Genomic DNA, 27,341 nt, shown 5'->3' with positions numbered 1-27,341 from the left:
GGGAATTAAAGCTTTCTTCGAGAACGTCGATTGACGGATATGTCAATCGTGTGCTGTTGAAGACGTTTCGGACATCTAAAGTTGCTAGCAACAATATTCTTTTGTATTTTTGACATCAACACTATGCGGCCTCTACACTTTCAATGACGTATTTTAAAGCTCCTAGAGTTGAACTGCCGGTTCTAAAGCCGTGTTGTTTAGGGGAGAATCCTCCAGCTTCGTTCATTGTCGAGTCTGGAATTAAGTAGCATTTCATAAAGCTTTTCCCCTGTATCCACCATGCATAGTGGACGATATGCCGATGGAACGTTGGACTCCTCTTTTCCCTTACAGATTAGCACCAACCATTGCTTATTACAGGGTTCAGGAAATAACCGGCTTCAAGGCAACCGTTGTACATATTCAATAGTACTGCATGTCGCTCTGCAGCGATTATTTTCAAGTATTCTGCTGGGACCCTGTCCGAGCCGGATGATTTGTAGGCCTTGAGCTTGCTAGTTGCAGCTCTTCGAGGGTAAACTGGGGGATTTGCGAAGATCTTGGAGTCTGTTCTGAATCACTGGGCCTTTTTTCGTGTGTTGGTGCGTTGACGATGTGATCCGTTTTGGCAGTGGTTAAATCCTATATCATCTGTTATTAAAATATTAAATATGTCGTTAGGAAGGGGAGAGAAAAATTATCTATACTTAAAATCCCCCTGATTCTTCAACAATTTTTAGCATATATGCGAACTTAACCTCAAATTAGTTTACAATTAGTAGTAATCGATTACCTTTAGAATACTCTTTGTGGCCGGAAACCGAACTGATGTAACGATAGATCTCTTAAGAAATACTTCTTTTGTATTATATTTTCATTATTCATCATCGACGGAAACTATTTATATGAACCGACGCATTCCTAAGGCACTTACCTGGAGAGCTTCCTCACCTAATCATCGTGGTTAATAAAAATGTTGCTTCAAAATATTTGAAAACTAGTTTTGTAAAGGATGTCGATGAGTCCCGAAATATATCATATTTTATATATATGTTTTAAGTCTAATATATAAACCTGATAAGTTGAATAATTTTGCTATTAAGTAGTTTCCGTGGTAGGATGAAAGATTGAGACCTTAGTTTTTCAGTAGAGAATAATAATGAGGCAATTGCAGTTCGCTATCCTCCAAGTAACTTACACATTGGTCATCAGGTAAGCATTCTAGTCTTTCGGAATGCATTCCAATCAGATAATATCGAGTACGTATTTCTGCAACTATATATGTAGATACATAACATGTTCTGCACAAGATCTGATTAAGAGCGATTCATCCTGAGACTAGACCCGCGCAGATACTGACAGTTTCCTTACAATTTAACTGAAAAAAGACTTGACTTATCAATAATAAACCACAGGAGTTAGCAGTCTATCCAACAAATAGAGTGATTAATCGACTTGCAAGACTGCATAAATTCCACACACCGTTCTCACTAGATTCACATACAATAATTTTTGCACATCATCTGTAATTAATATTTTATTATTATTATGCTTTGCATATGTCACAACGGTAAGTCAATTCTTTAGATTTCGTTAACTCATGAACTCATGGCAAATCAGAGTTTTGGCGCACCCAATTGCGGAATGATGGAATCTTCGCATAACCATCGGGATAATTGGAGCCACAACCATTAATAATATAGTTGCTCACACCAACCAACTTTCCATTGTAGACCGCCGGACCACCAGAGTCACCATAGCAGGCACCATTACCTATAGTGTGCGACAAGCAGAGCGTCGTCGGGTCGACATCGCTAATGAAACGTTTATAATTGCCATAGGTGAGGCTACGCAAAGTATTGTATTTAAGACGGGACGGCAATTCACCACTAGTACGCACACGGCCAAAACCGGAGATGGTGATAGCTGAATTATTGGGCGGCTCAACAGTAGCCAACGATATTGCCCTAATGCGACTGTTGAAGGAGAGTTTCGTACTTAGACGCAGGAGCGCAATGTCGTATATGTAAGAACGATATTGTGGATGAACTTTGGTCTCGGCTACACTCACGTATACACCGCCTGTGTAAAGTTGCGAAGAACCTGCGCGCACCGTGAAGTAGGAAGCCGGATAACTAGAAAGTGAGAAGAAACAAATAAACACCGTGTACGTTGAAATTATTTGATGGGCTTTACACCTATTTACACCTACTTGATGCCAGGCTGACTGGTTACACAATGCGCCGCCGTCACCACGTAACTGGCACTAATGATCGAACCACCGCAAGTAAAATCACCGCGTATATATAATGATATTTGATGGGGAAATTGTCCGTCGCTTGCGTATTGGCCGCCAACAATGCGGGAGCTGGGCATATCGTCAACTGGTTCCAAGTCCTCAACATACACTTTATTTAAAACCTCCGTAGTTGCTGGAGTTGTTGATGTAGACGTGACCAAAACCAAAAGTCCACAACCAACTAGTAACTGTGTTACCACACTAACCCTATTAGGACTGCCCATTTCTCTTGCTTTCGTCTTTTAACCCAACTGTAGTTAAAAGAACACTGAGCATTTAAAGGGCCGTGCCTCTACTTAAATACCTCTTGGAATATTGTGTGGCTCAACTGCGCTGATCACCCATGTAATTAGCTGCCCTTTTTTTCTTTTTTTGGAATTTTTTTTATAACTTTATTTGTTAGGAGAAAAAGTCCCTTTTATCAAATTTTCACCAAACCTCGAAGTGATTAAGGTTGACGCTAATTTTACTGGTGATTGTCATTGTTTGATTAGCTCGACTGCAATTGATAAGCCGTTGGACGGTAATCAGTCATAACCAGGCACGTAGCCAGGGGGGGGGCTAGAGGGCTGAAGCCCCCCCCGAAATAAGGAAATTTTTTAAATAAATCGCAAATAAAAAAGATTTATCACTGACTGAATCTTTTGAAACTCTTATACACAACTCAGCTCAAACATATAACAGTCGTACGCAACTACACTAGACGGTGACTGAAAACTTATCAAAAGTCATACTTAAGCGTTGTACAAATCTCCATCTTGATATGGCAAAGTTGGTTGGACAGGGATATGACGGAGCAGCAAACATGTCAGGGCATTTAAGTGGAGTGCAAACCAGGATAAGACAACTGTATCCAAAAGACCGTTCAATACGGAACTGCCTTGGTATTGTCAATGAAATAGAAAATTTATTTAGAAACCATTCAAATGCAAACATAACTTTCCAGGACGTTATACAGAAGCTCGCACCAGAAAGCAAAAAAAGACGACTTGTTCGCCTTTGTGAAACAAGGTTTATAGAAAGGCATGAAATCATTATAAGCTTTGTGGAGCTTTTCAAACTGTACTAAGTTTGGAAATAATTTCGAGTAAGACATGGTCCATTTCGTCTAAAGCATCAGCCTTCTTAGCAGCGGTAGAGAAAAGCGATTTTTTGCTTAGTCTATTCGTCTGTGAGCAATTGTTCAGCTTAACGCTGCCACTGTCTGTGCAACTCCAAGAAAAATCTATGGATTTTGTATCAGCAATGAACCGAGCCAAAGAATTAATAAGAACTCTGCACCAGATAAGAGAAACAGCGGAATCAACATGCTAATGTTAAAGCATCTAGGCTCGACGGGAGTAAAATATCTCACCAAGGTCCTCAACCTGTCGCTCACCACTCTTCAAATACCCGATGTGTGGAAAGTCGGAAGAGTGGTCCCACTACTGAAACCTGGGAAACCCGCCAACAAAGGGGAATCTTATCGACCGATAACTCTCCTCTCCCCAGTAGTGAAGACACTTGAGGCCTTGTTACTCCCGACCTTCACTCACCACCTGAGCCTAGCCAGCCACCAGCATGGTTTCCGCAAAGTGCACAGCACCACCACAGCACTTAGCGTCATAAAGGCCCAGATAGTTCGTGGCCTCAACCAGAAACCACCCTGCGAAAGAACGATCCTCGTAGCGTTGGACCTGTCAAAAGCTTTTGACACGGTCAACCACACAACGCTACTGCAGGACATTGAAAAAACCACTCTCCCTCCAGGGCTTAAGAGGTGGACCATGAACTATCTGAACGGTCGTCAGTCATCCGTACTATTTCGAGGTGAAACATCTAAACTTAGAAGAATTAAACAGGGGGTTCCGCAGGGTGGTGTCCTCTCCCCGTTACTGTTTAATTTCTATATCTCGAAACTTCCTCAACCACCAGAGGGGGTCTCCATAACCTCGTACGCAGATGACTGCACGATATTGACGTCGGGCAATGGAATAGATGGCATGCGTTCGAAAGTAAACAGCTACCTCTCCGACCTTTCTCGTTTCCTCACTGCACGAAACCTCCAACTTTAACCCACCAAATCCACAGCGACTATATTCACAAACTGGACGAAGGAGTATAGACTTGAACTTGTTATTGCAGTCGATGGCGTCAAAATTCCGACTGTCAATAACCCTAAGATTTTGGGCGTAACCTTCGATAGTCTATGCTCCTTCTCTTCCCATACGACCGCGATTATCGCCAAGGTACAGAGCCGCAACAAAATCCTCAAACCGCTAGCCGGCAGCACATGGGGAAAAGACAAAGAAACGTTGTTGGCAACTTACAAGGCAATCGGCCGGCCGGTCCTCAACTACGCAGCACCGATATGGTCGCCTGGATGCAGTGGTACGCAGATGAGGAAACTTCAGACCTGTCAAAATACAGCACTCCGGACCACGACGGGATGCCTCTTGATGTCTCCCGTTGAACACCTCCATAGTGAGACGCACATGCTTCCTGTAAAGGAGCATAATCAACTCCTCTCCAGGCAGTTCGTGCTTGGTTGTTTCCGTAGGAATCACCCCTGCAGCCATCTGCTTGGAGCGGAACCGCCTCCCAGGAGCATCAAGAGGTCATTCCTCGACTATGTCGACGACATTGCACAGTACGCCGACCAGACTTCGGACGCAACTAACTTTCGACAGGCACTGACCGCCATTCACAGTGGAGCCATCAACACCTTCACCGACTCCCTTCCCGTGAATGGCGTTCTTGGAGTCAAACCACCACCTATTGCAGACGAAGAGCTCCAGTTGCCGCGAGAAACGCGAGTGACCCTAGCGCAACTTCGTTCTGGATACTGTAGCAGGTTAAACTCCTACTTATCCAGAATCGACCCCGACATACCTAATGTATGTCCTGCATGCAACGAGTCTCCGCATGACACTGGCCACCTCTTTGCATGCCCCACAAACCCCACCCATCTAACACCCTCTTCCCTTTGGTCCGACCCCGTCGAAACAGCACGTTTCTTGGGCCTACCGTTAGATGATCTCGACGACAACACAAACAACCCTTACCATCCTAACGGGGATTAGCTAACCGTTAAAACAACAAACAACAACAGAAACAGCGGATGGTTTTTTCAACGATATTTTCCAAACAGCATCACAAATGTCTAAAGATCTTTTTGACACTTCGCGTCAAACTACTCGTGCTAATCCACCTTGCACAACCCCTGAAAGCCACTTCAGAGTTACAATATTTATTCCATGCGTTGATGCTCTGATTCAAAACATGACAGAACGTTTATTAGTGAATGAGGATATACTCTCGTCATTTCAAATTCTACTCCCAGGTTTTGCTGCAATTGATAATGCCGAAGAATTAAAAAATTTAACTATTTACTTCGAGGAGCAAATATCAATGACAGCATTAAAATCAGAGTATCGATTGTGGTGTACCAGCTTATCAACAATAGATCCAACCATAGAAGTGTTGAAATTACTGCAACATTGCGATGCAACGTATTTTAAAAATATTCACTACCTGCTTACAATTTTAGCAACTCTTCCAATGACGACCGCTTCCGTTGTAAGAACTTTTTCAACCTTAAAAAGAATAAAAACTTTACCACGCAGTGTGATGGGCAATGAGCGGCTGAGTGCACTTGCTGTTATTGCAGTGCACTGGGATATTAAAATAGATCCAGATGAAGTAATTAATGATATGGCAAACAAGAAGAAAAGAAAAATATTACTTATATAAGTTACAACTACCAAATCATTTAAGTAATACGTATATGAATTTATATTTTTTTTTTTAATAAACAGAAAATTTAAAGTTTATATATTTTTTTACTTCAGCCCCCCCCGAAATGAAAAGCTGGCTACGGGCCTGGTCATAACGTTGAGCCAAACCGTACGGGTCTTCGACATATAGTCATTAGCTGTAATTAGAAAGCTTGAGTAAGTTTTATTTGCTTTGCGAAGAATTATATAAAAAACGTTTTATTTGTGAAGACTTGTAGATATATAGACTTACTTGATAACGGGTTATTTGTGCCCCAACAGAGATGAGAAATGTTCGAGGTGACTCAGTATGCAAAAAATTAAGCCACGCCATAGTGGCTGGCTTACTAAAGCAGTGCTTGAAAACACGAAATTAAAACAGTTGATTTACTGATATCTACCTTGAGTTTAAAAATTTTTTATACAATTAGCTATCTCCAAGAACTCGACTAAGATTTGGTACAGGTGCTAATTTCTAGGGAACAAAAATCGTAGTCGTTAAGACAATGGATAAAAGAGTACAAAAAAGTCCGGTATATTATTATCAAATTATTATTATTATTATTATTGTTATCAAAAAGATCTCAGCTCCCTATAATAGGACGCTGATAGTCGTCGACATTAGAAGCTTTCTCTTTTATGGCCTGCTGCTTCCTTCCTATGTTGACCATTAGTCCGCTTAAGTTGGGAGGCGATTGTCGCCTAGTTTACTGTCCTAAGAATATCCGTTGTTTGCATACTCAGTTCCAGAGGTATATGTTTATTTGTTGGCTGTAGTAGCTCTGTTTTTTTCCCTAGCTCTGCTCCACAGCTCGGATATATTCTGGGACTTAAAACTTTCTTCGAGAACGTCGATCATATCCATCCATCTGGCGCTGTTGAAGACGTTTCGAACATCTAAAATCAATGTGATTTTATGCCATCAACGCTGTGCGGTTTCTTAACTTTCAATGATGTATTTTATAGCTCCTAGATTGATATGCCGGTTCTAAAGCCGTGTTGTTTAGGCGAGAATCCTACAGCTTCGTTCGTCGCCATATCTGGATTTAAGTAGCCTTTCATAAAGCTTTCCCGCTGTGTAAAGCATTCATAGTGGATGATATGCCGATAGCATATTGGGAGCCCTTTTTTCCTTTACTGATTAGCACCAACCGCTGCTTTTTCCAAGATTCAGAAAATATTCCGGCTTCAAGACAGCCGTTGTACAAATTCAATAGTGTAGTTTTCAGGATTTCTGCTGGGATCCCGTCCGGGCCGGTTGATTTGTAGGGCTTGAGCTTGCTAGTAGCAGCTCTTCGAGGGTAAACTGGAGGATTGGCGAAGATCTTAGAGTCTGTTCTGGATCGCTAGGCGTTTTTTCGTGTATTAAAAATAGTTCGTTGACGATGGGTTCCGTTTTGGCAGTGGTTAAATCTGATGGTTTTGTTCAAGCGCCGAGTTTCTTCATTACTATTTTACACCCAACTTCTCAGGGAATTGACATTGAAATGCTACAATTACTTTTAATAAATACTGCCTAGTCGAATAGTCGGGAGGAAGGTTTTGCATTTAATCCCAGGACTTATAGCGTCTGCTAATAAAATATTAAATATATCGTCAGGAAGCTGAGAGAAAAAGGATCTATACTTAAAATCCCCTTGATTCCCCAACAATTTTTAGCATATATACGAACTTAACCTCAAATTAGTTTGCAATCTGTAGTAGTTGTTAAACAAGAATAGTTCGTTTTTAACTCGATTAGCTGCAGAGTACTCTCTGTGGCCGGAAATCGATCTAATCTAGCGATAGATCTCTTAAGAAACACGTTTTTGCCTCGGTGTCTATGACTGCTGAGCTATAATGCAAATTATTCTTTTTTATCCAAAGAAAGATTAGTTTTGGTCAGAAGGATTTTGAGAAAACACCAGCCCAAACTTTGGTTCAACAATGTTCTTTAACACTGCAGTTTTTTTCTCGTTTTGTATTTTTAATAATATAATGTGTCAAAGTTTTGTCCAGTTTGTCTGCCTCTTTCTCTATACCTTTCCATTTTTCAATTTTCTCTCCTTACTCTTCTCCCTCTTCTTCCCTCACTACTTTCTCTCTCCCTATAATTATCTCTGTCTCACTTTAAATAGTTTTTTAACCCCGAAAATTTCTTTATTTACTCCGGGACCTGCATTTATCGAAACTTCTGTGTAGAAATCATTGCAAATTTCTTAACTTTCATTACTGCCCTCGTAAGTTACTTTGTAGCAGTTACTGATATCTATTTATGAGTCAGTTTCTTATCTAATGTCAGCAAAATTAACATGCGGCAAATATATTTGCTTAAATTTATTTGAGTCAAACGTTTTACGGCAAATAATTCGTAGAAGTCAAGTACACAAGTTCATAAACACTTGCCGACAATCGAGTAGTTATCTGTGCCAATTGAAGAAGAAAACAGCAGAGATCACTTGCCTACAGCAATAAATTTGGACGCAGCCATTAGTCGCTTTAAATGTTCACACTCCCTGCCGCTGTCCGTCCTTGTTGGCCTCTTTACTTCTTCGATTGTTTTATGTGCGATTTCCTCTATTACAATATAATACATACATAAAGTAATATAAAAGTAGATATATATATACAGGTATATAGATAGTTGTTGCTAGAACATATATATATATATATATATATATATTCACTGCAGTGCTGCTTAAATTTCATTCGTAAAGCACCGGCTCTCGCCGCCCTCAGCTGTGTTTCGGTGAACTCGTGCGATTTTTTGGCAGCATCACATGTTTTTCACTTCACTTCAAATCACTTTTTAACTAAATGCCGTTATTTTTGTAATGTATGTACATTTATATGTATGTGTGTTATTATATCTTAAGTGTACGCTGACAATCACTGCTAAAATCACAGAGATCAGCAGACAAATTCTTGTCAACAGCCACGTGAAGGCTACCGTTGTAACGAGAGGGGATGGTGGGACTCTTTACACTGGCCTTAGGTATTATTTGAGTTGAATATCTTGATGAACTGAGTAATTGGCTGGCTTATTATCGATTTGACCCTTCATTGCTATGAAGCCGTTTTGTTTCACTTTGCTTTTGGTTGCCAAGCAATTTTATAATGGCTTTTTGAAGTTCATTTGAAATATGCTTGCACTTCACTTTAACTTTTCTAAATAAAAGTGCATTTGCATGTTCCATATTCAAAACTTTCATTGTAAGTTCGTTAATTTTTGTTTGAGTTTCAAGGAACATATCGCACCGACGTTTTAGGCTGTCCAAGTGAGATCCCTGCTGGGAGCGACCTCTTAACCTAACTAATTTTATTGAAGAAACTATGAACGAAAATATGTAGATCGACAATTGACGACAAAATTCCATAGACCTGCTCAGGTAGGGGGCAGAAAAACGTGTGCAATCGGTTACTATTTTCTACTTTGGCGAAAAACTCACGAAGAATCAATGCAGTATGCGACGGTGCATTTTAGTGGTGCAAAAACCAAGAGTTGCTGGCCCATAATTCCAGTATTTCTTTTTGACAGTTTGGCCGGTCGGAAGGAAATCGCAATGCACCATACTTCGATAATCGAAGAAAACTGTCAACATAACCTTGATTTTAGACCTGCTTTGACAGAGTTTTTCAGCCTCGGTACACCTTTTCCACGATATTATGACGATTAATCGTCTATTTCCCGGTGGTAAGAATATATTCAAGACTCATTGCCAATAATAATACGTTTCGTGACATTCTGGTAGTCGGAAAACATTGTTTTACTGACGTTAACGCGACGCATTTTTTTTAAATATTTAGTGATTTTGGAACCAATCGCCCTTTCTCTTTTCTTAGACCCGAATAATCTTTCATAATAGGTTGATCTGATCTTTCCGATATTCCAACGGTGCCAGTAAGATCTCTGACTGTTAATCGTCGATTCTCAAGCAGCAATTCCTATATTTTATTGAAGTGTTGATCATCAGTTGTAGGCAAAATAATGAAAATTGGTTATGTGCTTTGTGGGATTAGCAGAGAATCGTCTACTAGAGCTATTCTTCTACAGCCAAAGTCTTAGTTCGCATCTGTAAACGATTGGACCGCTTGAAGAATGCATCGGTCAGATTTTTTGGTTATCCAAAAGGAGAGAAATTATGCTCCATCAAGACAACGACGGGCTACGCACATAGATAATATCTTGTCAGAGGCTTCGGAAGCTTGGTTGTGAGAATCTTATGCATTCTTCTTAAAGTCAAGGCCTGGCATCAAGTCAATACTTCCTGTTCATGTCTCTGACGAATGATTTTGCTGGAAAAAAATCGCCTCAAATGAAACTTGTGAAAATCGGCTGTATTCTAGTGTCAAGTCCAAAGTTCCAAGTATATAACTAAATTTATATATGCCACATTATATGCAAATTTCCAATTCCTAATAATTTTTATTAATAACTAAAATCTTTCGAATTCATGACGATTAAATTTTATTAGAAAATTTCATTTCAGGCGAATAATCAAATTAAAATTTTCGCCGAAATCCATAAAACTTGCAACAACATATTGGTCCATACTCTCTAGTATTTATAGTTTGCGTCCGTTTATGTGTATGGATGTATGGGTGTAAATAAGTGTTTAACATTTGCTGAGGCATGTTATTGTTTCAAACGCCAATGATATTGATGTAGAAACATGTTCCGAATAGATCGTACGCAGAATATTTACGACCAATTAAAAATCGAAATAAATCGCGGCGCTTTGAGACTTGTAATCAAAATAGATACAAATAAAGCGTTTTAAAATTAAACATCGCATATATTTGTACCGTTATATTTAGCATTGATTTGTGTATAAAGCTGTAGACAGGTTCAATCAAACAGAAAAGAAATCGGAAGGTCACTCGGCAGATGGGGGCAGATTGTGTGTAACTATTGAAGCGAACTCCTATGAAGAGTACAGTTGATAAAATGAAATCTCTGTTAAGATTCCAACTTAGAGACTTTCGAATTGTGAGAGAAACTGCATTAAATATAAATCAGGTTTTTATAAATCTTTTGGTACTTAACTAAAACCAAACTGAGCTGATCTCATTGATCGAATTTACCATCGAATTAGCTTTTAGCTTCGACAGTTAACTCTTCATTGTCTCTAAATTTGTGGACCATCGGTGAATTTTTTTACAGTTATCTTTTCATTGCCTTTAAATTTAGGAACCCTTGATGAATGAGGAAACTATGAGCCTAATAATATAATTTTCCAATAATTTTTGCGGATTTAAGACATCTGTCGATTTTAAGCTCGCATGGTTCTGCATAGAGCTTTTGAGAACAGAAATATTCGTGGAAATATCGCCAATTCCTCATTTGATATATTGAACATCTCGATCTGATCAACAGACAAATAAATGTATTGGCAGTAGCGTAAAATGCCAATACATTTGTTCGCTTTTAAGTTATTTTCGTTTGAAAGAGTTCATTGTCATCGGTGTTCATATCAAGAAGTTTTTTCAAACGCTACGCTCTCGGTACGAGTGTTCGGCTGGAGCTCGTTAATCATCCGAGGAATGTTGGCATAAAAACAAGCTCTCAAAACGAAGTAAAAGGGTGTTAAACCTGGAGATCTTGTTGACTACTCTACCATTTGACTCGCAATGGTTCCAGGTAAGGCTATAAAAGTTTGGAGAATTAGATTAAGCGGTGGCAGACCTACTTGTGACGATGGACTATTTTGTATTCTGAGCAATCCTTTTTCTAACAGCTTTAGTCAGCTAACAGCTTGACTTCCCCAGTCCTTTAAAGAGACAGACCTAACTTAAAAAATTCATATCAACAATATGATGTTGGTTTTTTTGATTGAAAAGGGAGTCGCCTGAGCACCGGACAGCAGGCGGGCTTACGTAGCACATCATTAGGCCTACTCTGCTCTAGGGTGGTAACCAATACAAGCGTTATCCAGTTCCAAATCAGTTGATTTGGTAAATACTTAATTATTTTTCAAGCTACCTAAAGTCTTTTAAGTCGGAGATTTGGGAGCCGTGGAATATATATGTATGTTCTCATCTGGCTGAAGGCTGGGCATTCACGATAGAAGATTAGGATAGATAAGCTTCCAGCGTCTCATCATCCTCCGCGCTTGTTTTGCATTCCGCCGAATTCAGTTTTCATTTGCTGGATCCTTATAACGGAGCTTTTTGGTCTGCCCACTCCAAAATAACTTTGTGTTATACCCTGGGTTAATTGTGTTCCACAACCTGAGATGTTTCTCAAGGGTCCATTACTTAAATGGTCTGGAACCGCTGATCCGAATTGTGTTTCCAGCTGCCGTCGAGCAGCTGACTGATACTGCCATCGAGTAAAGGAGATCCTAACTAAATAATATATCTTTCTTAATCCCCAGTAGAGAAGATAGGAACAATGCTTCTGTAATCAAGAAATCCAACGGCGAAATATTTAAATTACATATGTCTTATACTTTCTGAAACACAGTTGCCATCGCGTATAAAATACCAAAAATTTTTTCTGAAACGTACAAACCCAAAAATAGATTAATTCAAAATGCTCAAGCGAAATTGATTGCAATATCCATTCAGCCTCGCATGAATTTGATGGAATAATTACTATAATTACTGCGGACAGGAAAATCCCTGTCGCGTCTATAAAATATGTATATTTATACACAAATATACTAAGGATGGGCATGTGCGTAGGTATGTACATATATGCCTTCTTCGCGCTCTACGCTTTCACACTTTGGCGGCCACTCTCCATGGTCGATCGCCACTCAACCGGCAAACAAGAAATTATGATGGCAGTTAAGAGAAATTTTCTACAAAAAAAAACCTCAAATGACGAGGAAATAAAGAGCAGCTGCCAGTAGTTGGACAGACAGATCAGCAGCAATTTGTTGTTTTCACACGCTGCCACCAACAACCACAGCATTTAATAATACTCAGAAAATTATGTTTTTTTTTGTTTTGTTTGGCTTGTAACAAAAAAGCAAAAACAAGAATTTTGAGTGGAGATCTCGCGAGCGATCGCGGTTGAGGTTGACTTTGTTGGCCGGATCGGTTGGCCGAGAATATCCAAAGGAAGCGCTCCCTAGTAATCAATTTGGTGTGTGCGCGTGACGACAGCGAGCGGCTAGCGTATTTAGCGAACGTGCAAGTGGCGGGCGATGTGCGTGCGAAACGCACACTCACACACACACACAATCACACTTTTTGTGTGACAAACCGTTTTTTTACGAAAATAGCGGCGCTGGTGAAATTTTCGGAAATTATTTTCATATTCCGATCGGAGGAAATAAATCAAATACGGGAAAGTCGGCAAGCGACGTGTGGTGTCGCAGTGAAAGTGCAGGTGTTTGCTTATAAATAACAACAAAATGAATAAAATATATTTAATAATAAAAAGTAGTGTTGAAACTATTTATTTATATTTCGTAAAAATTTTTTATATTTTTTTTTTATAAATAAAATTAATGACGTCGCCTCCGCAGTATAAAAAAGTAAATCGAAAATAAATTGTTGACGAAGTGTTGTTGCGCCGATCATCAACCGTGGGGCGTTTAGCAAGACACGAGTAGCTAGACGAGCGGTGTATTCTGTAGTCGTCTGCTCCGTCTGCGGCCATAAATTCCAAAATGTATGCCAAAAAAAATTTTGTGATTTTAAAATTTAAAAAGCTGTTTGTCGCTTAAGTGTCACCCAAAATTGTCTGCCTGCCTACACACTTACATACATGCATGCCGATAAGTGTGGTTGTAATTTTTTTCTGTTTGGAAATCGTTGTGTATGCAGGCAGTGACAACAAAATTGTGTTGTATGCAAATTTGTGTAACCTCTTAAGTACTCGGTTACTATCATTTGCCAGTTAATAGTGCGCTATATAGTGAACTGCGTTGGAATTGAGTCGACGGATGAATAAAGGAGGGACTTTATTTGTAAGAAAATGGTCCAATTAAAATAGTGAGAAAATATACGACAATTTTCAAAAGTTCAGTATGGATCGGCAAAATTTATTTCTAATGAAAACGGCCCTAGGGGTGCCCTCAGACAGCTGACATGCATATTCAGAACATTTTCACAAAAAAAAAAAAATTTGAAAAATATAAAACCATCATCGATGATCATAATTGTTTTGTTCTCTAATCCCGAAATGTTAAAGGCAACCTACGTATGTATGCTATAAAAGTGTAAAATATATATTTAGTTCGGGATGAAAAATTAACGGTTATTAAAAAATCACAATTACTTTAAAAATAAAAAATAATAATAAATTATACCCGAACTCTTGAAGAAAAACCAAAATGAAATTAATATACTGTATATTCATTTATGGTATTAGTCTGTTCTACAGTTTAAAACCCCCTTTGAAAATTGTCTTTTTTTGAGAAATTCTCTTTCGCAGAAAAATTATTGATTTTGGCCTTCTTTAAAAATAAATTTATTACATTAACTATTAAAAAATATTAAATGTATAAAAAAATAGCAAGGAAGGGGTTAAATTCGGGTGTGACCGAACAATTTATACCCTCACAACTTGCAAGAATTGAAATTTTTTCTAAAATATGTCTTACAGATCGATCGATATTTTCGACAAAAATTTGGTGATAGAAACTAAGACTTATTCGGTATCTAGGGACTTGAATACTTTGGTCCGATTTGAATAATTCTCTGTCACCTTAAAGGCATTTGCGCAAAACTTTATCCAAATACATTGATTGATTTCTAATTTGAATACTGGAAAATGAAATTATCAGATGGAATTACAAATTATGTTATATGGAATCATGCCTAGGTTTTTGTGTAAATTCACGCTCACTATATTTTCGCACTGTTATGTAGACATTTTTTATCTGCTAATATCGTCTTCCGAATCTCAACTAAAATCGATAAAGTAGGTCTTGAGATATGGATTGTCACCTAAATGTAGACACTTCCACGCCAAATACGACTTCTTCTTCTTTCGTACCTTCTTAGATGAAAATTTTTATGTCTCTTGGCATTTACTTATACTTTTCCTAAAGTTGGCTGGCATATAATCTGAATTCAACCATTTCCGCAAGGTGAGTAGGGATGTCACAAAGATTTACACGGAGCAAATTTACTTATTATAGCTTAAATGGCTTAGTAGATGTGTACATTAAATATTATGGGGTCCATGTCCACTTTATACACAAATTGTCAAACCTAGATGCCACTTCTAATGCAATTCGTTGTACTAAATAACAGCCTTGTATCTTATTGTAGAGCATAGATATGACATATATATTATAGGTTTTCTGTAATATGGCGGTTTCTTGGCGTGGTAATGGTCGGATTATTTTTTTTTTTTCAATTTACTTAATTAATTTAACTGAGTTCAATATCCCCATAATCCAAGAAAAGAAGTACATATAACAGTAATGAAGATCTAAGTTTGGGCTCAACCGAATATTTTATACTCTTGCAACTTGCAGGAATCAAAGCCAGGGAAATACCTTTAGATGTAAAACGGTAACCGATGCTCTGGTTACCAAGCAATTTTATATATACAGGTACATATACTATATATAACTCATACACTGACCGACAGGAAACCACATGCCAAGTTTTATCGAGATATCTAAATTTTTTAAGTTTCAGCTTGCACGGACGGACGGATAGCCCGACAGACAGTCAACCAGATTTTTTCTCCTAAATCCCATATATATATATATTTCAGAAAATAGTGTTAGCATCGTGCAATTTTCACACCGGAACAAAACTATTATACTCTGTAGCAACTGGCTGCAAGAGTATAAATATCAATAAAATTCAAAATATTATAAAAAATTTTAAATAAAAATATTAATTTTTAATAAAAAAATATGTGAAATAAAAAAAATATTATAAAATCAAGAAAAAAAATTTATTCTGAGTAATTACACAAAATAAAAAGAGGTTCAAAGTTTTATGTTAAAAATAACACCATGAAAAAATTAAAAAAAAAATAATATATAAATATTTTTAATAATATTTTGATTCCTGAAATTTTCCTAAATATATTGAAATTTACAAAAATAATATTTTAATGCGTATTCAATTACGAATATTGAATAAATTATTACAGTGCTGAAAGTGAAGTAAACAAATAATTTATGAATAGTGCGAAAAAGATATACATATGTATATATTTATACATACATAAATATATTTATTATTGTTTTAAAGAGAAACGTTAACTAATTTCTAGTGTAATAAACTAAAATAAAATATTGTAAAAGAAAATAAACATTTTCCAAATAAAATCAACCCAAAGCGTACTAACTTAAAGTGAAAATTCAACAAATTACAAAAATAAACAACTGCAACACTGTTGCGTTCCACGTCGAGCTGCAACAAGCCACCAACGTGCCCAGCGCCGAGTACTGAATGCCGAATCGATCAGCTTTACAGCAAGTACTTAATTACACAATTAGCAGCCAAGGCCAATGCTGGCCTTCCCATGGCAATTTGCGACTAGCAACAACAAAAAGGAGCGCGATCCGAACAACAACATAGCTAAAAATAAATTTTGTAATTACATGAAATTTATTGCATTTACAAGAATTCACAGTTCATTAAAAATTTTTACGATAATTCCTGCCATATATTGTACATAAATAAACATAAGTAAACTCTAGCAAGTTTCAATGCAATGTACGTATGTATGTGTTCAGTGGAGAGCTCGTTAAGCAAATTTTGTAAAATAATTTCAAAATATTTTTAATAAATTCATGCGATACTTTAAAAAATTCTAAAAATATCGCATGCATACATACACACACCTTTGAATGTAAATAATACAGGCAACGCATCAGTTGACCGTTATTGCATTAGTATTTGTATATAACAAAATTTTTGTGTTTCTGTGTTTGTGTTTTTGTGTGTAAAATTTGTTGTAGAATTCTACTTGCATCCTGTAGTTACAAACATACACGTATATATGAATTTGTAACTTAGTAGTGTGCGTGTAAATAACTTCGATTGTGGAGCGCCTGTAAATGGGAATGCATGCATGGCCTACGTCTCGACGCACGGCAGCTTAACACAAGCGCCCAGGTAATTTTTGAGAAACTATAATATATGTATATATAGATACTTAAAAAATCTATATGTATTCAATTTATTTTAATTAATATATTGCATATATTTATATATTTTAACATAATTATTATACAATATTTATCAAAAAATTTATTTAGTAAATTAAAATTAAATTTGACTTAATAGAAATTTTAACACCTAAGAAACATGAACATTTCATAGATTTTATGTATTCTCTCTTTTTGTCCCAGAAAGTTATAATTTTCTTTTAGATTCGATAGTGAGCTGCTTTTAGGTATTATGGTGTATACCTTGTGGAGTTCCTTCAATAGTATTATACCTACATACGAGGTATGACAATTAAGTAATGATACTGATTCCATAAAAACCGTATATTTGAAAATTATTCTGCAACTCTGCCATCACCTTCAAAGTAGTTCCCTTGGGCTGCTATACAGCGATTCTAGCGCGTTTTCCATGCTTTGTAGGGGCTATGCTTCGACTGGGATGTCCATGAGTACCCTCGTCAAAATGGGTTCTTTTGACCACCGATTTTGTTTTAATAAGGCGGATGTTGCAACACGGCGATCCCTTTAGAGGCCAAATACTGGGACACGCTGAGGGCGGTGCGGCACGGCGCGTTGTCGTGATGAAGGATCCAGTTACGAGCGATGTCTGGGCGGACCCTGTTGACTCGTTTTCGCAATCGAGTACTTAGCAATAGTAGACTTGATTCACAGTTTTTCCCGGTGGAACGAATTCTTTGTGGACGTTTCCACGGATATCATTCGCGTCAGTCCGCACCTCGACTGGTCTCCCCCTCCGCGCCTCGTTTTCCACGCTTTCACGCCCCTCCTTAAACTCTTTGTACCATCGAAACACCTGGGCACGACTAAGAGCACTATCACCATACACTCTTACAATTTTAGCGTACGTTTCCGAAGCTGTTTAGCGCAATCTGGCGCAAAATTTTATCGCGACGCGTTGCTCTTGATTTCGTTTTTCCATTTTCGTGACGATCACTACAAACACACGCCTACTCAACTTGACGCAGCAGGCGAACTAAACAAGCTAAAGCGATGGTAAATATATCATGGAGAGGGGAGGGATGCCGGAAAGGAAGGGAATTTCAAGGTCACAGGTTTACCACAAGCGCGGCAATAAAATCAGTCTCATTACTTAACTGTCAAACCTCGTATGTATATAAATAATGCTTGGTTCTTTACATAAGTTTTAGCTTTGATGCTTAAATGTAAACGTTTTCTCTTATGTTAGGTCCAAAGCTGTTAAAACTATTTCCATTTGAAAGTTAATCACGCTCTTGAGCTTGAAGTCTGCAGGATTTATCTCTCACGGACTTAATTTTAGGTTAAAAAACCTTAACTCGAGACCTACTAGACCGATTTTAACAGAATTTGGTGGATAATATTATCTTGACATTATACAATAGTGGGAAAATGGGCGAGATCAGGCAAAAATACACCTATTTATGGTACAACCCAATTTCAACTGATTCTTTTACCTTTCAGTATATAAATCAGGAATCAATCAATGCATCTGAATAAAGCTTTGCACAAAAATTGTATATTCTAAGTGTAGCCAGGTCCTTCTTCACCTGCTGATTCCAAAGGAGTGGCGGTCTTCCGCATCCTCTGCTTCCTACCGCGGGTACTGCGTTGAATACTTTCAAAGCTGGAGTGTTTTCGTCCATTCGGAAAACATAACCTAGCTAGCATAGCCGCTGTCTCTTAATTCACTGACCTACATATGTCAATGCTGTCATATATGTATATCATACAGCTTATCGTTTTATCGACTTTAGTATTTGGCGTTGCCAATAAACAAAGGCCCATAAATCTTCCGGAAAGAACCTTCCTCTCGAAAACTCATAACGTCGACCCATCGGCTGTTGTCATCGTCCATGCTTCTGTACTATATAGTACGACGGTAATGATGAGTGACTTGTAGAGTTTGGTTTTTCTTCGTCGAGAGAGGACTTTACTTCTCAATTGCCAAGATAGATGAAATTATCTAATACTTCGAAGTTATGACTGTCAACAGTGACGTGGGAGGTAACGACGTGCAATGACTTTGTTTGATTTTCTTTACCTTGCTTTTTATCGGTCAGTTTAAGTGGCTGGTGTAAGCTTAAGTCCGATTGATATAATATTTTTGTAGATTATAATGTTGACTTGGATGATAGTATCTGCCGAATTTCGTGAAAAAATTTTCCAGACAAAGTTTCGTGGTCAATTTGTATGGTAACCATGTGCTATAGTGATTTGTTGACGGCGATTCAAAAACCGAGAGACTGCTTCGTGTGCGGTCAGACGAGCAAATTGACAGATATACATATAAATAGATACAAAAAAAGTCTTTGGCTTTTCCTTCTGTATGTTACATACTTCGTGGCAATCTTAATATACCCTATTCTCCGTGTGAAAATCATATTAGATAACATTTTCTGTGATAAAAATGATGATTTTAGAGACAACTAACCTGAACCTCAACCCCATGACTTTGTTCCCCAACATCTTATTGGTTAACACATATTAGAAAATATTTGTATTTATAAAAAAAGACATAAAAACATATAGTTTGGCCCCACTTTATTAGTTCAAATGATGCATAACCCTGCATTGGCGTAATAATATGCTAAAACAGCTTGAAATTGAAAGGAATTCAAGGGTGTGCAAACAGCGAACTGTGAGAAGTATAAAACGTATACAGTTCGCATATTTGCATATAACAATGTACGGCATTTTTCGCCAATAAAACTGCGCACACACAGCTTGCTTTAATTATAACAATTAAGTTTAATGATGCTCATATCGGAATATCAACTATTGGCCCATTAAACGATATGTACACAGACGCAGTGGAAAAACTCATAAAAAGCGAACGAAGCGCACACGAAACAAAAACAAAAGCAATAGCAACAAAGCAACAATAAACAATGGCATATAAAAAACGTGCCTTCAAATATTTCCAGTGAGTGGAAAAATGCTAAATATATAGAAAATATATAGTATAACTATACATACTAACATGTATGGAGGGGGTCTCACAGACTTAGCCGACGTCAACCACAAGGCGATTGGCAATGAATTGCTACAAGGCACGGTTGAGGCGACCAATATACTTGTAGTAAAAATATCAGCTACAATTATGTTGTTGTTGGTATTTTTTTAGTTTTGCGGCATTTTTTATTGTTACCTGAAAAAAGCAAACTAAGCAGGAAGAATTTTTTTTTTCGTTTTTGCTTTTGTTGTTTTTATATGTTCTTTTTTTAATTTTTAATTATTTTTCATGCAACTATGTTGTATTGTATTTGTTTTTGTTTTCTATTGGAAAACAAACGCAAGATGTTGAATGTTGCAAAACATGTGTCAATACCAAAATGACCGAGCAAAAAGAAATAAGCAAACGAAAAGCCAGAGCGCTTTGTTTTAAGCATTTATTATTAAGTGTGTTGCTGTTGTTTGTTTGTTTGTTTAGTTGTTTATGTTGAGCGGTTAATTTAAATATACTATATGCTAGAGAATTGTTTGCTCTCGGGTTTGCTGCATTGACTGTGTGTCTATGTGGCTGATTAGCTTGTCCCTTAGTCGGTCGGTTGGTCTGCTGTGCAGTTATTGGCACTTAAGTAAGAACGGGAGCGGTTTAGAGCGCCGAGAGGCCTATATATGGGAAATTTAAAATAAAAATATTTTAAAACTTAAAATTTTTACTGTACGCAAAGTTGTATTGAAATGAAGGATGGATATCCATATCAATATTGAAAAGTGGCTAGACGTTTATTTGATACTTGGAAAGTGTCGAAGGTTTAGATGTTCATATAAAGGAGGTGTGCAAAAACAGTAGATATGTAAGAAAACTTTTTTCTTCACCAAATCTATAAAATTGGCATTTCATAGTAAACCTTTGCAATCGGCTAGTTTTCTTCAGGTAGTCGATGTATATTTCACCTAATGGGTTCCAGAAAGTGTTAACCGTCATCTTTCCCTCCTACACAATGTTCTTTGGTGCAGATTTTGCAGATAAAGCCCGATATTCTTGCTCTGCTAAGTATACTAGTTGATCCTTAATTCGTTAACAATATCGAAAATATGAGAACTCCTTCCAATTACGCTCAAACTAAGTGAAATACCACTGTAAAATGAATAAGCAACACACCTCGCCAATTCGTGGCCACTCTTTCATGCATAATATGATCCACGCGGTCTTTTGGCATACCTACTATCGCAGATATCCTCCGCACCTTCAGTGAACCATTTGACATTTTCTGCATAGTGACATCATCCGATAATGAAACTCAGTACTTATTGGACTTCGCCAGAAAAACAATACAGTCGAGCTTGGTTTTGTAATATTCCTCTCACCTTTTTAATTGGCTTTCAAGGTCGGCTTCATCGTCATCGATTGGGAAATCGGGCTCTGCACATCCTGGTGTTTTGCCGTCACTGACAGTCAGCAGAATTGAAAAGTGTTTCTTCCATAATTTTAGTATGCTCTGGGCATCGGGAACTAAATCACTTCTGGGTTTCTATAAAAGTATGCTCCGGTCTTGAAACCTTCTGATAGTCCATCATCATCATCTTTTCGTAGAATTTTCGAGCCTTACCCTTGTCGGCCAGCTTATTAAGTTCTTCATACTCACGCATTTTGGTCTCTCTCTTTTTTGTCCGCAAATATTTCTCGCTTTCCTCTTCAACTCCCGGTATCTATTTCATGCCGAACGTGTTGTGGTCGATCGTAACGTTGCGAGGTAGACAGTCTCCTTTTTCTCCGCGACGACTCGGCACTCCTCATCGAACCAGCCGTTCTTTTCCATTGTCCAAAAACCAATGGTTTTTTTGCAGCTGTACGTTAGGAGCTTGAAATACCATCCCACAGTTCCCTTATACTGAAACCGGTTTAAGGTCCATAGGCTCTTAGGTAAAGTTGTTTGGAATGTTTCGAAGAACATTTTCCGCAAATGCGAATTTGGAGAAAAAGTCCATTGATCTACTGTCTAGGGTTGCTGAAAAAATCCCCTCAACATAATCTTGTGAAAATCGACTGTCTCATATTTTTGCCAATACGAACGAGGGTTTCATTGACAGAGGCATTAACTATTTACCTTCCATTCAAAAATAATAGATATGTTTTTACTAAACATCATATATGATTCAAAGGTTATAATGCGAAGAAGAAGTCGTGGGGTAAAAATCAAGAGATTGAAATGCTATTTACAAGTATCTTGCCATATTGCCCGGTAGAAAGGTATTGCTCATGTCTAACTTGGAGAAAAGGAGTGAACTATACTTTTTTGCATTAAATTATACTAATCATAAATGCTAATTATTTTTAGAAATTCTAAAGAGAAATTATGTTTGAGCAGTGTCCCACAAGTCCAGTGTCCAGTAGATTATGTTGTGAAGAATGTTTGAGCGAGGGAAAAAAAAGTAAAATATAGGGTGTTTCAGTTGCTGGAAATATTAACCATCAAATCATGTTATCGAAACCACCAAATGGCTGCTAATATATTGGAAAATAAAATTTCTTTTCCAGTACGTCTTTCCCTCATTTTAACGCAAATGCACCTGTTCTTCTCTACTTCGGCCAGTTCATGCTTTATTTTCTATTTCTTTGTCACATTTACTAATTACCTCAGAGTCAAGGCTTGCAACAGCGCGGCAGTGGCGTAGCTAACGCACCTTCCCACAGCATTGCGACACTTTCACTGCTTGAAAGTGGCATAAAGCATTTAAAACTGCATTATTTGCAACAAACTGAAGAACTGGGTGTAAAAGAATCGCACGCCGCCACTGTCTCATTGCAATGGACAACTAAATGTGGCAAAGCTTAAAATTAAATTAGTTCAGCGCAACAAGAAGAAGGAAGTGTAACGCGTTTAAAGCATATATGAGCGCTTGTTGGCTGCTTATCAGCATTTTTGTTGTACGCGAAATGTTGCATTTGCAACAACAACGGCATGTGTAAAAGTAAATTTTATTTTCTATTTGTATGTGTGCATGTGTGCGTATGTGCAAAAGTCGTTTCGCAATCATATTTCCGATATGTGAAAAAATCATAAATTTGCAACTTTCGACAGTGGCAAGTTGACGTGTGTGAAATAGCGCGCGCGTGTGCGGCTCAGTGTGATTGTGTAATCGTTGAAAAGCTAAAAAAAAAGTTTCAAAAGGAACAAAAAAAGGTGAAAAATAGAAATAAAGTCAGCTTAAAGTTTGCAAGATAGCATAGGAAAGTTTCAAATTAAGCTTACAACAACTACAAAAATAATTCAATAAAAAAATTAATTAAACAATTAATTAAAAAAAAAATTTAAATAAATAAAAAAAAAATAAAAAAATAAAATTTCTGAAAAAGTGCAGTTGAGAGCAAATACTCGCGCAAAAAGGAAAAAATATTAAAAAAAATCCAAAACAAAACTCCTGCGCTGCTTCCAAATTAAAATGTAGCGCTTAAAAGTATGTAAGCAAGCACCTGCACTTTACACTTGCCAAATTCACACATACACCAGCAAACATGATTTTTTTTTAACAACACAACCATCCACACGCACACACACACACATGCTCACCGTTTTACATCCACCCAAAATCTCACTTCTCTAGGCGCTCTAATCTATAACTGTGATTTTTCTGTGGTCCATCAAATTTTGGCTTTACAACTTGCCACACCCACTACTTGTCTACGCCCGCGCATTACACGCACTCCACCAACTTACGTTTCTACTCTACGCTTGCTTACTCTCTCTCACATACATACACGAACACGCGTGCCGTGTCTGCATGCCTGCCACACGCACACTTACACAACCATACGCATGTATGTGCAACATCTAACGGTATACGGTTGTGCCTGCAACGGCCGCCGTCCACACCAACACCCACGACAACGCCAAACATCGTTGAATGCTGTTAACGCCGCTATTGCAATCATAATTACCAATTACTGCCAACAATATAATTACTTCGATTACCGCGATTACTCCATTACTCATCGGCTGCCGTTTGCTGTTGCTTTTGTTGGCGCTATCGGTGCGCCTCGCCAGTGCAGGCATCCTTCCAGTGTAGCGTTTCATCGAGAATGCAATCGGCACAGAATGTGCGCTCGCCTGCCGAGATGCGGCACAAAAAGAAGAGGTAGGCGGCTCTACGTGAGGCGTTTTTTTGTAGGCAGAAGTGCTATAGAGCTTGGCTCTTGTTAATTTTTTTTTGTTTATTATTTTTTAATTTTTTTGAGTATTTTTTTTATTATTTATTAAGTAGCTGCTTTTTTGTTGTATTCTTTAAAGTTTGCGTAAATTTTTACTAAAATTGATTTCTAAAATTTCTAACTTTAACTTTTTTTTTATTTCGTGGGATGTTGCTCTCTTTGATCACTTAAATCTGCCTACTCGATTCTTGTGCTTAAAATTTTCTTCGCTCTCACGTTTACCTGATATTTCCTCAAAAATCTCTACAGGCAGAAGGAGTTTGTCATGCAGGATGGCATAAAAATGATGTAAATATACTTTTTGCTGTGTTTAACATATTTATATAAATTTTATTATATATAATTTAGGAAAAAAATATATATTTAGCAGGAACTTAACTGGAATATGGCTGCTGACTAAACATTGAGAAAACGAAAAAAAAAATTGTTTAATCGTAATAGACCTTGAGTGGATAAATAATAAAAAACAAAACTTTTGACAATGAATCATAGAAATCTGTAAATAAAAATCTAAACTAGGTGGCAACGTAAATTATTATTGAATAATCTGCTTAATAGCTGATTCGTAAATTGCGCGAAAATTTTTCTTATAGGGTTATTAGAAACTGACCATTCATAAATCTTATAAAGGTGGCAACGCTGCTTTACCTTAAACCTAATTGAAGCTTAATAAATAAAATAAAAACAAAACTGTATGGAGGCTCATAATTGCAAATGTATAGTTGTATATTTATTTTGATTGACAATAAAATTTTAGTTAATTGGCAACTCTTAGAAAAATTTTTTTTTGGAAATTTCAAGTTGACTTAAAGTGATTATTTTTTGAGCACAAATCCCTAATTGAATACGAATTTTTGTTTAAATTTCAGGTGTCTTAAAATTTTTTCTAGTTAGGTGGCAACTCTAGAATATTTTTTTTGTGAATTTCACGTGGCCTTAAATTTAATGAAATTTTGAAAAAAAGTTCCTATTTGAGTATTTGAATGGAATTTAATTTATAGTTAGGTGGCAACTCTTTGATCTCTTTTGCTGCATATATCACTAGTCCTTAAAACAAATAAATTTTTAAAAACGAATTCCCGGTTGAATATCTATTTTGAATAACATTTTATTTCTAGTTAGGTGGCAACTCTTTGAATTTCTTTGTTGTAAATTTCACATAGCCTTAAATTAAACAAAACTTTAAAAACGAATTTTGTTGTGAATAACATTTTATTTCTAGTTAGGTGGCAACTCTTTGAATTTCTTTGTTGTAAATTTCACATAGCCTTAAATTAAACAAAACTTTAAAAACGAATTTTGTTGTGAATAACATTTTACTTCTAGTTAGGTGGCAACTCTTTAAATTTCTTTGTTGTAAATTTCACGTGGCCTTAAGTCACAAAAAATTTTAAAAACGGATTCCTAACTGAAAATTTATTTTTAATAAAATTGAATTTTTAGTTAGGTGGCAATGAGTTTTTTTCAAAACGAATTCCTAGTTAAATATTTATTTTGAATTAAATTTAATAAAACGTTGTGTAAGAAATCTTAATTGAAGCTTAACAAATAAAAACAAATATATGGAGGCTCTTTATTGCGAATTTCTAGATAAATGTTAATTTTGATTGAAATTTAATTTATAGTTAGCTGGCAACCCTTTGAAATTTTTGTAATCATTTTCACGTGACCTTAAAATACTTATTTTTAAGAATTTTTCGAACATTTTAATTTGTATTTAAGAATTATTTTTTGAACAAGTGGCAACATTTTAACTTGGACTTGTACCAATAAATACTCCCTTTGACTACCTTAAACATGAAACCAAAAGATGCTACTTATTTTGCTAATAAAACATTAAAGCCACGGAAAGTCACTACGGAAAGCGCAACCACAACCCGGCACTAATTGCCGTCATTAGTAGTGTAATTATGCCACCATCTGTCGGTACTGATTTAAACATTCGCGCAGAGTAGGGCTTCATGGGAGTTCAGAGGAAAAATTATTTCGTAGTACTAAAGTGGAATTGCAGTAATTATATTTGCCAACAAAAGCGTCATAAAGCCAGAAGTTAAATATTATTTAATGCTTATAATGTTTGGGTTTAGCTCCTTTTGTAGTATTAGGTCGCTCTAATTCGACTATAACCTTGAATTTTCTGTAACGAATTGGCAAAATTTGGTTTGTTTTTTTCCTTCTTTCTTTCTTTTGAAACTCTGTTTATCATATGTTTATATATATTAAGAATAGTTTAGATATATATAAAGTATAAGGCGCGGTTCTGTGTCTAAATCAGTGCCGCTAGTTTGGCAATAGTAAACCTGATTATTCACATGGGAGTAAGTAGAAAAGCTAATTTGACTTTTCAATAGGATAAAAAGGAAATGTAGATTTTTCATTTTTTTTTAGAAATATGTAAGAAAAAAGTAAATACGGATCCCTCGCGTTCTATCAGGAGTAACTTTGACACCTCGACGTATGCATAAACCCACATCTTGTTACTCTGCTAACTCTGTGATGCCACTACAACGATTTTCATAACAGAGGTGGATGGACGACTCGCATGAGGAGAGTTTTCGAGGACTTCACTACCTTCATTGAATGCTTAGTGCCTCTAAATATTTTTTCATTAATTTTTTTTAATGATTTTTGATTTAGTTTCTATCTCTTGACGCTTTTGAGATACAAAACATTCTTTAATTGGTTGAAAATGTTGAAATGATATTCCAACACTAGCAACAAGTTGTCTAATTACCAATCTACAATTCTCAAGCATAGTTCGATGGTCGTCCATAACGTTTTTATGCGGCCTTACGCAACATTTGTAAGGGGTCCGTACAATAACATTGGTTTGTTAAAAGCCCCACAACTAGGGAGAGGCTAGCTTTAGTGAGAGCAAAGAGATCACTAAACCTCTTGCGATCGATCTTGGGTCAAAAGGCTTTTGCGACAGCGCAAGTACCCATAGGGCGCTAGTATTTAGTAGTAGAACACAAGAGGACACAGGAGCACCGACCCGCTCCCATTATGCCGATAGCGGTTTTAGGTTGCCTTTACTTGCTGGCTCATCAACTTTATAATGTCTTGCGATTCTGCTA

The 27,341-nt window shown here is 37.0% G+C and overlaps 2 protein-coding genes across 9 annotated transcripts in view; one reads left to right on the top strand and one right to left on the bottom strand.

Moving 5' to 3' along the window:
- The window catches only part of LOC105227479 (potassium voltage-gated channel protein Shaker), a 541,010-nt gene that overhangs the window by 176,354 nt on the left and 337,315 nt on the right, over positions 1-27,341 (top strand). Inside the window, exons 1-3 of one of the 8 annotated variants that reach the window (XM_049454914.1) lie at positions 22,580-23,239; positions 24,101-24,191; positions 24,514-24,552. The exons of 1 other annotated variant lie outside the window; for it this stretch is intronic. In XM_049454914.1, coding sequence (XP_049310871.1) covers positions 24,136-24,191; positions 24,514-24,552 — 95 coding nt within the window. In that variant the 5' untranslated portion in view covers positions 22,580-23,239; positions 24,101-24,135. Of the gene's footprint in view, positions 1-12,440; positions 13,352-13,434; positions 13,637-16,185; positions 17,056-22,579; positions 23,240-23,383; positions 23,514-23,660; positions 24,192-24,513; positions 24,553-27,341 lie in introns of those variants that run through there. 6 more of the 8 variants (XM_049454912.1, XM_049454911.1, XM_049454910.1 and 3 more) reach the window with 6 other exon arrangements.
- LOC105227480 (trypsin alpha-3) lies at positions 1,504-2,543 on the bottom strand. The gene is made up of 2 exons (XM_011206834.4): positions 2,192-2,543; positions 1,504-2,114 (listed from the first exon to the last, which is right to left on the bottom strand). The coding sequence occupies exons 1-2, from the start codon at positions 2,500-2,502 to the stop codon at positions 1,586-1,588; spliced, it is 840 nt and encodes a 279-aa protein (XP_011205136.2). The 5' UTR covers positions 2,503-2,543; the 3' UTR covers positions 1,504-1,585.

The sequence above is a fragment of the Bactrocera dorsalis genome, chromosome 4, assembly GCF_023373825.1.
Source record: "Bactrocera dorsalis isolate Fly_Bdor chromosome 4, ASM2337382v1, whole genome shotgun sequence".
Classification (NCBI taxonomy): domain Eukaryota; kingdom Metazoa; phylum Arthropoda; class Insecta; order Diptera; family Tephritidae; genus Bactrocera; species Bactrocera dorsalis.
Note: the sequence above shows the minus strand (reverse complement) of the source record. Positions and strands in the feature narration are given on the sequence as shown.